Here is a 13,991-nt window from a genome sequence, read left to right as displayed (position 1 = left end):
ATTTCATAAACTTAGTGAAAAAATCATTCTCAGGATGGGTGCATTGCAACGTACCAACTAGTGAGAAGATGCTGTGTACTTTCAGGGATAATCTCACGAGTTCTGTGGGCGCAAACCAATTTTAAAATGGCTTAGTTGTTAAACGGTGAAAATAAAAGTTTGAGGAAAGCTTTCATTCCAACATGATTCATGGGGACATTCTGAAACACTGCCACTGACTTGTGAAGGGTGTGAGAGGTGAGGTGCGCAAGAAGAGAGGAAGGAAAACTGCTCTCTGCACTTCTCCAGATTTGGACTGTCCTCCAGGGAAGGAGGGCCGTGACTTTGTGCCGTCTGAAAGGTGACTGCCCACCAGCAAGTGAGGCACAGAACCTATTCTCTGCCGCTTAAAATTTTACAAAGATTCAGTTTCTACAGCACAAAGGTCAGGCATCCTGTCATATTCTTGTCATAGGACTCGGAGTGTTCAAGTGCAGGGATTTTGTAGCCGCAGCAACCCAGAGTCCTGGTCCAAGGGTCAGTGAGCAGGCAGCGCTCGGACAGCGTATTCAGATACCACTTGAGCATGACACTGAGACCCTTCTTTTTCCATGAGGACTCTGGAACTGCCTTACAATGTGACTACTGGCTGACAGCACACACCGGGAACAGAAAAATGTGCCTCTTTCATGAGTCCTATCACCCTGAAACCCGAAGAGACTCTAGAAGGGCAGTTTCCATTTTGAAGACAACAAAATCTATAGTTTAGGTTACACAGACACATACAATCATACACACACATAGCTTTTTTGCTTTAAAAGGTGAATTATGTAATTCAAAACACAGAGAAGCAGCAGAGATTACAGGGTCTTACATAAATTAAACTGGAGACCAAAAGTTAACAATTATGACTCATGAGCCAAATGCAGCCTGCCATGGTTTTATAAATAAAGTTTTATTGGAACACAGCTACACTCCTTCATTTACATATTGTCTATACTTGTTTCCATTTTTCAACAGCAGAACTGAGTAGCAGAGAGAGACTGTATGGCTCACAAAGTCTAAAATATTTATAATCTGACCCTTACAGAAACGCTTGTTGACTCAATACAGACAGTATATATGTATATCTCCATGGTGATCTGAAAGAGCTGAAGTAACAGAAAATCATCTTCACCAATGTTATTGACTGAACCAGAATAAGTGCATTAAAGTATCTCCAAATCATGTTTGGTAACTCAAATATTCTGCTTAGAATTTGTGCAGCCAAAACCGGTTAACAATTAATTGTTCCTTACTTATTAACACAGACAGTAATAAAATTTCCATGTATAATTTATGTATATATCTATGTAAAGAGTAGATAAGACAAGCTAGCCAACTGGAGGGTAAGAAAACCTAAAGAAAAATAAGAACTCAAAATCCTCTATCTAGAAACTGTTATTTGGAACTTAGAAATATTTTAGTATATTTGTCTTTATACTTAACAGCATGGGGACATTAGCAGGACTCATAGCAGAGCAAAAACAATTGACAACTGCAAACTTTTCCCATGAATTATGTGCCCCAATTTTTTGAATATAAAATAACCAGCACTTCTATAAATCATTAATTTCTAATTAGTACTTAGAGTGAGACAGTAAAAGAATGCTTTTTCTCTCTAAAGTAAATATTTTAGTTAAGCTTGCATGAGAAATCAAGTATTTGACAGTTTCCATGAGACTTTAGTTATCGACTGCAACTATCGCTGTTAGTATGATACAGTAACACTTTGCTTAAAATATATTATAAACCATCTCTTTTCCTCTTTAATTTAAATGAAATATAAAATTAAGGATTTTGTCACATGACGCATACTAGAAACATTTAAAATGGTATGGACTACTCTTCTACCAAAAATGCCACTGGAATCATAAAATGTGAGAGTGCCCAGCACGACGGTTGGCACGTCAGGTACTCCGTGTTTGTTCACTCGTTCTGATTCACTCACACATTCATGCACAGAAATCCAGGCTTGAGGAGAAACTGCATAATGAGGACGGCAAGCACAACCTTTTATGAACAAATGCGTAGTTTTGACAAAGACTTTGGCAATGGAGAGTGGGGATGAGAAGTTCAGGAGCAAAATCTTCAACTGCTTGGTTAAAGTTTACCAAGTGAAGTCCTAGGTTACCCCAGATAACAGCAGAGAGAACCAGGGTCCATATTCCACAAGAGGAACTCATTCCTTCAATGCCCAGGCCTTATTTCTACATATAAAATAGAAACATCTACTCCAAGACAAGAACAAGTCAGAGTCAGAGAGGTAAAACAGCAAACACGTGTGACCCACCAGAAAGCAAGAATCCTCTGACCGGGGACTGATTTTTCTGCAGAGACTTCTTTTTGGTTAGGGCCGCATTTCCTTGGCTTTAATGACTTTATACTGGTTGAATAAAAAAAAAAAAAAAACAAAGAAAAATCTGGTTTGAACCAAACTGTGATTCTAAGAGACAGAAACATCTGAGAGAGAGAGAGGAGCTCTGAGTCTCCACTGTCTTCCGCCAGGGAACCCCTCATCTACCTGCTCTGCATATTTGTGCCCAAAGCACAGTGATGTGTCAGAGCTTTGAGGAGGCATCCAGAAAGGGGCATTTCTAGGCCTTCTGTATTTAACACGAAGTGGTCTACAAAATGCAAGCGACTATAAAGAACAGAAGAAAGAACTCTCTTGGAAACTAAACAGAGCATGGGATAAGGACTGAAACTGGAGGAAACGATTTTAAAAATTTCTAACAAAAATAAAACATGACACCAGCAAGTCATTTGTAGCTGACTTTAATTGCCTTTGGTATTCAGAGAAGGAAAAAAAAAAAAAAATGGAAGCATTGCTGGAACTCTAGTCTCACCACCATAAGGAAGTGGGGAGCAGTGAAGCAGCCTCTTTACCTCTTCACTGTTCCCCGCAAGCCATGGGCTTGCGTCAAAACTGGCCAGACTTGTATGCGTCTCTGCTGTTTCCTAAGCCCCAGTCACTGGAGAAAAATATAAACAGAGCCCTTGTGGTGGGGTTCTGTCTTTTCATTCCTTGACAAGTTTTTGGGAGAAGCAAGGACACCCCTTTATTCTGTGTTCTCCCGGACAGAGGGGGGGATTCACTGCCCCCTCTGGAGCTGTTCTGTGTCTTCGCCAACTCAAGTTTTTCACTTGTGCTATTTCAGGACTAGCATCAATGCTTTTTTGGGCGCCAAATACTTTCGCTTTCCCTCCCAAAGTTACAATCATGTCCCCATCACATTTAAAATTTCTAATTTTTCAAGTAGTAAAAGATATTACAATTTCAAAATATGTGCTAAAATTTAATGTTATTAAAGACTCAATGCAACTGACTCTACACCTTTTTCTATGTATCCTGGAAAATCATGAGTGGTTACCGTTAATGGGTCATTTGCTGTGCTATGAGCAGTTTGACAATTTCTGGTGTAAGAGGATCACCCTTAGAAAATATTTGATTACATTTATTTATTAAATCTTTCCCCAATTTAAACCTACTACATGCTAATGTAAGGTTAAAAAGAAAAGCTATCAAAATAAGTAAATAAGCCACTGGAATTCCAAAGTAGGCTTCCTGGCACATTGTTTCATGAAATCTTCAAATTCAGGGTAAATATTAGGCTAATTATACTACTCCCAACTTTTATTGTCCATGGAAGCTGCATGTATTAAGTGTAAAGCAGAAAAAGACATCTCATACGGAGACAAAACCTCAAGGGACAGAAAACGCATATAGTGTTAGATATTTATCTTACAATATAATTCTTGATAAAATTTAAGTTCTTCCACCAAAATATAAAGAAATAGCAGTTTCTTTAAAAATAATATTGTAAAATTTACTGATGGTAAGAGAAAGTCCTTCAGATAGACCCAGATTTAGTGTAATAGGATCAATCATATCAATATTTTACCACTAAAAATTATTTTGAAGCATTGTGATTCTTTGGATTTCTATAAATATTCTTGGAGAAAATAAAAGTTGAATTTATTTTCTACATAAAATATTTGTGAAAAGCTCACTCATCTGATAATAAATAAGGGATCTCCTGTCCCCATTCCAGATATAATATTTAAGGAAGTTTCACTGTATTTTATTTTTTATTTCATAAGTTATAAAAGTAATTTGGCTCATCAAGGTAAATTGAAAGTTGCATAAGAGTATAATGAATTTTGCCAAGCCACATAAATAAAGTTGTACACTGAGGGACTCTAAGTTGATAATGAGGTTAAAGTGGATCAAGTTTACTTGGTAGATGTGCTGATCTGGAAAAAAAAATCTCCTACCAGCAAAACCAAGGCTTTCTCTTAGAACAGGCTTCAAGGCAACAAACTGCGGCATTTCCCCCACTTTTTGTCATGCTATCGACACTGGACTGAACATCATGCACAAAGTCCCAAACCCAGGCTCGGAAGTAACGGTTCCAATGAGGAGCGGATTCAGAGATTCCACGTGGAGACATGACTTGAAGAGTAATCTTTGTTACACCATGCCCCCAGAGACATGGAATCTAACCAAGAAATTTCAACGAAGTAGATTGGGACCTGAAATGGCTGCCAGTCTGGTCATCCAGGGAAGTGGAAATTCAGATAGGGACAGGTACTTCTCTCTCTTTTTTGAGTCTTCCTGCTGCTGATGCAGTCATTCTGTTCTTTTACTCGTGTTTATTTTAGTTCATTCCGTTACTAAAAATGGAGAGAAAGGGGGCAAACAAGGTGTACGTATTTGATTTGAAAGCTGCTTCCCATGGGCGGAAGCAGCTATATACTTGGTTCGAAAGGCCATCTCTAACTTCCGTAAGATGCTCCACATTCTCGGCTTATTCTTAGGCAGTCTAGCCTCCAGACTCCAGAACTCTTAAAAAATAAAATAGTATTAACAGGCATAATTTTTCATGTGACGATCTCGTTAAGAATCAAAGTACATCAAGTTTCTGTCTTACACATACCGGATTATTATGTTTTGGTCAGGTATAAAATGGAATCATTTCAAAGTTGAGATATCTACAAGCTGAAAAGTTTCGTGGGGAATAGTCACATTTCACCCTGCATTGTTGACTTAAGAGGTCCAGGTCTTCAAAAGCCCCCTCTCCAGACTAATTTCTGTAATGGTCCATGTAAACAAAACACAGGAGAGAATGGTCTTTCTGGAGCTGTTTTCATCGAACAGCAGGATTTCCTGAAAGTGTGGCATTGGCTAAATGTAACACAGGCAGAGGATGAGCCTCTGTATTAAACACCCAGTGGTCTAAAGGTAAAAGGTCATCACCAGAGAACAGCAGATATAAATATCTGAAAATAAAAGAGGGGTGGGGGAAAGAGCTTCAATTAGAATTCAACAAGGCCATCGAGTGATCTCAGTTATAACATCAGAGGAAACAACTTATTTGGAGGTTTCATGAAAAAACATATATAAGAAAATGAACTCTACTCACTCAAATGATCTAAAACACAAAAACAAAAACAAAGAAAATCCAGTAAGATGTACAGAGCATTAAGAAAATCCAGTAGGACTGCTGAAATAAGAAGATGTTTAAAAATTCCACACACAGATGTAAAGTACATAAAACAATGATGTTCTAAAAAGTGGCATACAATAAATTCATAATTTTCAAAGGATTTCTTTTAAAAATAATATACTATACCAATCATGTTTTGGCAACTTCAGAGCTCACAGTATAACCTGACATTAATAATTACGTTTACTAATGAACACTGACAGAAATAATAACATTGTTTTCACAAAGCAAATTTATGCATTCCTAATACTTCAGTAGTCTTCACGCTTCTTGGAGCAGGTACTGCCAGCTGCTAACTAAAGGTTTAAGGAACATTACAGATTCACAGCAGGTTTACTACTTTGTTAACTGCTCTTAAGGGACAGTAACATCATTCTTATGAAAGCAAGGATTCCTGATATCTCCAGGATCACCGTAAGTCAGAGTGATAATTTAGAAGTGTAAATGATAGAATTAATACACACAATGATTCTTACCTATAATGTTGGGCAAATTGCAATCTGAATTCTATTAGCGAGTCATTAAAGTGAGCATCAAAAATACAAGTATATAGTCAGGAAATCTGGGTTCTAGTTCTTGGTATTAGCAATAACCCCCTGGGCCATGATAGGTCTCAGTGGAGAATTCCTTTACAGATTTAACTTAAATTTCATTATTTAAAAAACAGGCATGCTAATATCATTTGATTACAGTCATTGTAGGGATGATAGAGTAAAAATGTACTGAGGTAAAATGGGAATTACGTGACTCTACAACTGGTAAAACTGGAATGGAAAATAACAGGTCAATCTTACTCCTTGACCTTAGGCCCCGATACCTGCTTGATTTTATTTACCAGGTTACAAGCAGAAAAGCTGGAATTGATTAAAAAAAAAAACAAAAACCAAAAAACCGGACTGGACTAACAAGAGACTCCGCTTGGTGGCTCACTGTACAGAGGCCAGAACGTATGCTCTTGGCAATCTGAGCAAGAGTATCTCTAAGGAGCGGTGTTCTAGGCAATTCCACATCTCTCAGTTAAATACGGACTAACAGCTTGAGCTTACTCTAGCTTCATCACTTCCTGGGAGATAAGTCAGTGAAGGCCTAGGGAGAGGAGTTTCCAGGAAGGTGAGTCCTTGCACGTAACCACAAATGCTATGAAAATCAGTAAGATAGTGTGAAAGTTTTAGATAACTGAATGCGGTATTTTTAAACCTTCATTTTAGAAAAGTATCTTAAATATACTATAGCGGAACTGACCTGCACACCCCAGACCTCCAATTCAAAGCTCAAAGTCTCAGAATGTGATCTTATTTGGAAATGAGTCTGTAGATATAAATTAATAAAGGATCTAAAGATTAAAATAACCTAGTATTTAACAGTGGTCCCTAAATCTAATGACTGGGGTCTTTTCAAGAGAAATAAGAGATCTGCCACAAAGACACACAGGGAAGGTGTTCATATAAACATGAAGGCAAAGATTGAAGTTATGTCACCATAAGCCAAGAAACATCTTCAGAAGAAGCTGACTTCTCGCTGAGAGAGAATAAATTTCTGTTATGACACCAAATTTGTGATGATCTGATCATTATAGCAGCCCTAGGAAACTAACACAACTTCCACCCCTCCCCTCCAGAAGACCCCTAGTCCTTTGTGTTTGTGCATGAGTCTTGAGGACTAGTATATTCTTTTCACACAACCACTGATGCTAATGTCCAGTGTCCTGTGGACAAGTGTTACAATTCTAAAAGGGCTTGTACGAAGAACTAAAACTCTTCAGAAAAACAGATTTGAAAAACAATTTACTTGAAACTTTCACCTGTGCTTCTAATATTAAACATCATCTTTGGAATGAACTGATTAGAAATGAAATGAAATAGAAGACATTCATTGGAAATTATATTCAAAAATGTACACTTATATCTGCCTTGCCCCAGAGCAAGATTTTTGTCACAAACTTAGCTCTTCAGTTCTATCTTCACCATCTCTGCTTTAAGAAGCACCAAGATTAAAAACATTAAGAAATTTATTTTAGTTCAATAGTAAACAAATTTAATTCCTACTTCTATGACTCCTTTCAGAAGCACATAATAAAGGGATTCTCAAGTGTTACCAGATAGACAATATAGGTCTAGCCATATAACAGATAACTATGCATCAACAGAAAGGAATAAATTACTGACACTTGCAACTACATGGATTAAACTGAAAAATCCCATGCTGAAAAAAATGCCAAACAGAAGAATGAGTGCATACTGTCTGATTTAAATTACATGAGATTCTAGAATAAGCAGTCAATTGTGATAGCAGATATACATTTGGGGTGGGATTGAACTTCCTGCATGGCTAGGATGAAGGGGCCTTCCTAGTGGTACAAGGGGTTAAGTCTCAGCACTATGAAGCTATCCACAGTCACTGCAGCGTGAATTCGATCCCCAGCCAGGGAGCTACCCACATGGCGCAGCAGACCTCTCCTGTCTCACCCGCTGCTCCCCTCAGCAGTGGATTTCAGTCAATCCATCTGCTCTGGCCCTCACTCTGTCTCTGGTGAATCCTCTCACCCTCTTCCACCTCTAGCCTACATCCCAGCTCTTGTATGCATAAATAAATTAATTAAAAAAAAAAAAAAAAGACTAGAATGGAAATGTTCCACAGTAACCAGGGTGGTAATTACCCATGCTTATATATTAGTCAAAATACAATGAAATGTAAAATGAATTTTTAAAGTTAAAAAAAGACTAAAGGAAAAGAAAAATAAACTTTTTATGTGCTGTTGTTACATCAGTATAGTTTGGGTTGTGGCTCCCTCTACTGTAGCAAAAAAAAAAAAAAACTGACAAAGATATTTAAGTATATAGTTATTTTTTTTTAAGATTTATTTATTTATGCATACAAGAGCTGGGGCACAGGCCAGAGATACAGGGGGTGGGGAGGAGGGTGTGTGTATGAGAGAGAGAATCCACCAGAGACAGAGTGGGGAACAGAACAGGCAGACTGACTGAAATACACTGCTGAGGGGAGCAGCGGGTGAGATAGGAGAAGTCTGCTGGGCCATGTGGGTAGCTCCCTGGCCGGGATTGAACTCATGGTTGCAGATAGCTCCATAGGTTGCATCTTAACCCCTTGCACCACCAGGGAGACCCTCCTAATTCAAATGTTAATGTATTTTGACCCACCCATTTTTTCCTAGGAATTTTAATAATACTTAAATTCATACAGGGAACAAAGATAGGCACCACTGCGACACTGTGTATAGCTACAAACAACTAGGACCAACTGACTGACGAAACACACCAGGTACAGGTCAGTGCATCTGCATGTGTCAGTGTGGCAACTTTCCCTAGATAAGGAGTTAAGTGGAAAAATATAAGTCTCAGAACAGTATCTGCAGGGGGAAGTGAAAGCCTAATGAGAGTGTATATATATGTAGTTATGTTAACATATACTCAGGAAACTTCTAAAAGGCTACATCAAGAATAGTTATTTTTAAGAGTGAGAATGGATGAGAAGTAGACAGAAACTCTTTCACTTTTTCTGTCACATACAACTTATTTTGCCATAACCACATTTTTTTTTTGTAATTTCAAAACTAACCGGTATTAAACCCATTATTAACCCTGATTTTTCAAAAGCTGCACAATATAGAGGAGATGTTTGTATAATTCCTTTTACTATGACAAGTGCTACGCTGTGAATTCTGTATAACTGGTTCAACATCCGTTAAGTGTGCTCTAACCTAAACACTATTAAGTACCGAGGATATCATACTTCATGTCAGAATGAGGGCAGTGCCGTGAGGATGGATGAATTCCGCCTGAGTGTTGGAGAGGGCTCACGGAGGCGTGATATCTGAGGCAGGCCTTGAAAAGGTAGTAAGATTCCGTTAGGGGTAAGTAAACAAATGAGGAATTCCATGCAGAATGGACAGCAAGAACAAAGACATGTAAAAATGTACAGTAGGCAGCTAGAGAACACACAGGTGAAGTGGCCAAGCCGGAGATGTGACTGGCAGGACACAAGTAGCACCTCACCTAAACTACTCAGTGTAACAGTGAAGAATATCAACAGTGTGAGAAAATCATTATCTTAGCTCATGCAAAAAGTAAAGATCTATACTATATTTTCAAGCCATATTGACAGGATTACCAGAAAGGTGGATGCAGTATTACTGTGCACTGATGATGAAGTATAATGCACAAATTTCAGGTTGCTATTTGACTACATCTTGAATGCAATGCCCAGTCTAGAAAACAATGGGATTATTTCCAGAGAAGGCAACCAGACTGGTATCAGAGAAATACTACAGAAACATGAAATTTTTAGCCTGGTAAATAAAAGTATCTTTAAATGAACACATAGAAAACTTGCCAAAAGGCGAAACAAAGATCACTGAATGGAATTCACAGTAAAGCAGATCTTAACTCATACAAGAAAGAGCTTCCTAATAATAGGAGCTTTTGAACTAATGAGATTAACAAAAGCATGTTGTAAACAGATGTTTAGCATGAGAATGTCTGTGTGTGGGGCTAAGGGAAGAGTGGTGGTGTTTGCTGAACTGAATGACCTCCAAATTTTTTTGCAGCTCAAAAAAATTCTTTTGATTCCAGTCACAAAGACGGCAACTCAATGTGAGACTAGAGAATATTGCTGCAGTTTATAAAATTTTTGTTCTGATTATAAAAGCAAAAGCAGAACAATTAAAAAATCAAACTAAACCATGCTTTACACATTTAGATGTTGAAATAAATATTAAAATGTTCATTTGTAAGCTTTACATACATACATGCATGTGTGCACTTAATATCCTACTTAATATTATATTGTGAAGAGTCTAGAGTTGCTACTGGTTCCTGAACATCCACTGCGTCTTAATTTAGACATTAACTATTACTTTAGCCATCAACTATTACTGAGTGTATAATATTTAATATAACTCATTTTCATAACAGTCATAAACATCCTGACACATATATAATTTTCCATATTTTGAATATTTCAGATTCTTGCCATATTCTTACATATTTTTCAGGACTTTGCCATTATATTCAAAGTCTGAATTTTAAAATATTGGCAGGAAAAAAGGTGCACACATACACACACACACACACGAGTTCTACACCCCAAAGATTTTCATTACCAGTGAAAACAGACACATTGGAAACACATTGGAAACCTGGTCTCAAGTGTATGTTATTTCTTTTTCTTTTAATAAGAAACTTATTAAAAATACTGTATTTCCAACTAACAAGATTTCTTTTAGCCATTTAATAACAAACATGAACTCCAAAAAACTGGTTCAAACATATCTTAAACATGTACATTTTTCTCAATTTATCAGATCTTCAAATAAATATGCACAGAACTGAGCTGAGATTCAATGTTCAGTTAGACCTAGATTAACTGGTGGATACTGAAGTACAGATATAAAATAACACGCTCCTCTTTCAAAGTTTTTGTTAAAAGGAAATGATTTATGATAGTAATGGTACAAAGTGACAGAACTAACAAGAATCCAAGTGGAAGATACTCATTCAACAATTTAAGGGCCTCTGCTAGAAAACTGCTCCCAGAAGTCTTGGTGTTCCACCTGCTATAATGCTTAGAATTCATTAAACTTACTTGGCTTTGATCACAGTTTTTAATTTCACTCAAACCAATATAAAGACAATTCATAGCGGGAACAAAGCCATTATCAAAGAATGTATTTCTTGTAGGAGAAATGTGGAGAGTGGAATTATTTACCAATTTTTGTAAAACAATCTAGATTCCAAATAAAAGCCTTAAAACAATTTTATGTTAACAAAAACTATTCAGTTTTTTCTTTTTCTTGCATAATTCCTCTGCTCACCTAACAGTAATCAGGTGTAGCACTAGTATGACTAGTATGCACCGGTCTCTGTCTACTCTCAAAGTAATCTCCAGAGTCTCCTGCCCTATTCAGCCTGGACTGGTTATCCTCTCCATCCCCCTCCACGTGTTCCCTTTATTCGCTGTCTTGCCTTTTGGTTTAGACTCAGTTTTGATGAAGCATATTCTACAAACTTCACTGAGAAAGTCAGTGTAGAAGAGTACTTTTGAGACCTTGCCTGGCTAAAGACTTAGAATTCTAAGCTGTAATTAATTCTTATTCCTAATTTTGAATTAACTGCTCCATTGCTTCTAGCTGTCACTGTTATTGACAAGTCTGAGGTCATTCTGATTACAGATCATTTTTCCACTTTTATTCCCCCTCCCTTTGGAAGTTATTAGATCTGTTCTTTACCCCAAGGGTTCTGAAATTTCCTGGCACTGATATACACAGAAACATGGATGGATCCAAAATGAAAAGAATCCAAAGCCCATATATTGTGAATCATATGCCACCTCAAAGTATGAATGCGGAAGTTGAGGACATGCTATTCCAACACACGCCACGGCGGTAAATGAATTTATTCTAAGCTACTTAGAATAGATGCTTGAAAAACAGCCTGTGGAAGGAGAAGCTTTCTCTGAATTTCCCTTTTCTTCCTAAAGACAGCTCCTCTTCAGATGGAACTTGCTGTCAATACACCCCCCCCCCCCAGAAATTCCATCGATCACGGAAGACGGAATCTTATTACAGGAGAGGAGGCTGGACGGCATCGTCACAAATTGTGTCATGAACTATGCTCTCTCCCGTCTCATCTACTAAGGAAGATGCATGCGTCTTTAAAAGACGGGAAAAGCATGGATTCTCCCCTGCTGGCCGACATCCCTGTTAAAATGGTATTTTAACCTTCCCCTGTTAAAATGGTATTTCAGCCTGAATTGTAAGTAGGTCACTTCTTCGAGGCACTCACTTTTTCCCCGGATACCTTCCGTGTATACACAAGGTAAATGTGTTACTTCTTTTTAAAATAAACTTTAAAAACTCATAGTATAACATGCACAAAGAACACGCACAAATCTTGTATGTCCACAGTTTGATAAATATTCCTAACTCAACACTGTCAAACTAATAATTTAACAACGAGGCACCGGAACTCGGACTAAGGGCCTACTGGTATTTGCTGTGGCTTCACCACTAGGGGCTGAGTGAGAACAAGGACATTTTGTTGAGAGAAATTCGCCTACCAGCATCTGTATTTTTCTTGGAGACTAATAACTTTTTCTAGAAAGGAATCCTCCAATCTTGTGTCTGCTTTCAGATGGGTCTAGTTTCCCCAGTCAAGAGTCTCCATGATTTGACCTCTTCAATCAAAAAATCTCTAATCTCATTCATGGTGGAGATAAGGCAAGAGTGGATCTGGGGTCTAACTACTACTTCTATGTACTTAAAAAAAAAAAAACCCTACAGTTTTCAATCTTACCTGCACCTTGGTCCTGGGTCTTTCCTAGCAGTCATCAACTAGCTTTAAATTACTTCTCCTGACACAGGCATTTAGCTTTCTCTACTCTGTTTTCCACATTTAAAAAATCTGCTGACATCTCTTATCTGCTGTCAATTTCTTTTTCATTATTTTTGTCCTTACCCTTTCTATATCATTAGCCCCCTAAACTCATTTCAATGGCTTTCAAGAAAACAGAGGGTAAATGCAAGAGTTCATTCTGCCAAGCTAAGCCTGAACCTCCTTTCCTTTGTTAGATACAGGCACCTTCAAAGGATCAGACATATGTCTCAGTTCCCTTCATCCTCAAAATCTTTCTGAGTTCCAGATCTATATTTGTAAATGGCTCTTGGGAGCAGAGGTCAAAATAACTCATTAACTTTTCTGAAAATCTATTTCTTCTTGTAACTTGGTGTCATAATCATTAAAGTTATCCACACTGGAAATGAATATTATCCCTGATTCTTTCTTCTTATTGAATCTCCATATATCTAATAAGATAATAAGGCTTGTCAATTCCACCATGAAAGCTCTTATTTCATTCTTAATACTCCACTGTCTACATTAGAGTTACTCTCCTGAATACCAGTTCACTGTATTATACCTACTGTCTGGTTTAAACCTACTGTTTAAACCACTGTATCATACTTACTGTCTGCTTTCACCACTTTGATGAAACCTTCCTTTCAGGTTAAGTAAACTCTTCCTCCTCTAAAAGGTCTTGCATTTTGTTAACATTTCTCTTATGCACTTAATATATTTAGTATTTCTTGCAAATTTGCATGTTTAATTCCATCATGATAGCGTAAGAGTTTTAAGGAAAGTGTTTGAAGGAATCCACGTCTGAACTTATTCAGTACAGTTTATATTGTGCCATCAGTATATAAGGTAAATGAATGAATCAATTTGGCACTAATGATGGAAACAAATGAAATAGAAAATGTATACCAACAGCCATAGATATAGCATATCTACAGCACAGCATCCATGACAACATGAAAAGCTAAAATGGCCCTCTACTTAGGCTTATTTAATGTTGCCACTACCAAGCCATCTCTGGTAGCAAAAACACATTGCTTCCCTTTAATGAATTCATAATAAAATTATTGTTATTCAGCTTCTGACAAAACTTTAT

The 13,991-nt window shown here is 37.4% G+C and overlaps 1 protein-coding gene across 1 annotated transcript in view; it reads right to left on the bottom strand.

Moving 5' to 3' along the window:
• Window positions 1–5,037: 5,037 nt before the first annotated feature.
• MAN1A2 (mannosidase alpha class 1A member 2) overlaps window positions 5,038–13,991 on the bottom strand; it is a gene marked incomplete at its 5' end in the record, with an annotated part of 78,284 nt that continues 69,330 nt past the window's right edge. The window contains one exon of the mRNA XM_084243290.1: window positions 5,038–5,301. Coding sequence (XP_084099416.1) covers window positions 5,169–5,301 — 133 coding nt within the window. The 3' untranslated portion in view covers window positions 5,038–5,168. The remainder of the gene's footprint in view (window positions 5,302–13,991) is intronic.

The sequence above is a fragment of the Talpa europaea genome (assembly GCF_964194135.1).
Source record: "Talpa europaea genome assembly, chromosome: 9".
Lineage (NCBI taxonomy): Eukaryota > Metazoa > Chordata > Mammalia > Eulipotyphla > Talpidae > Talpa > Talpa europaea.
This window is presented reverse-complemented; position numbering and strand designations above follow the sequence as displayed.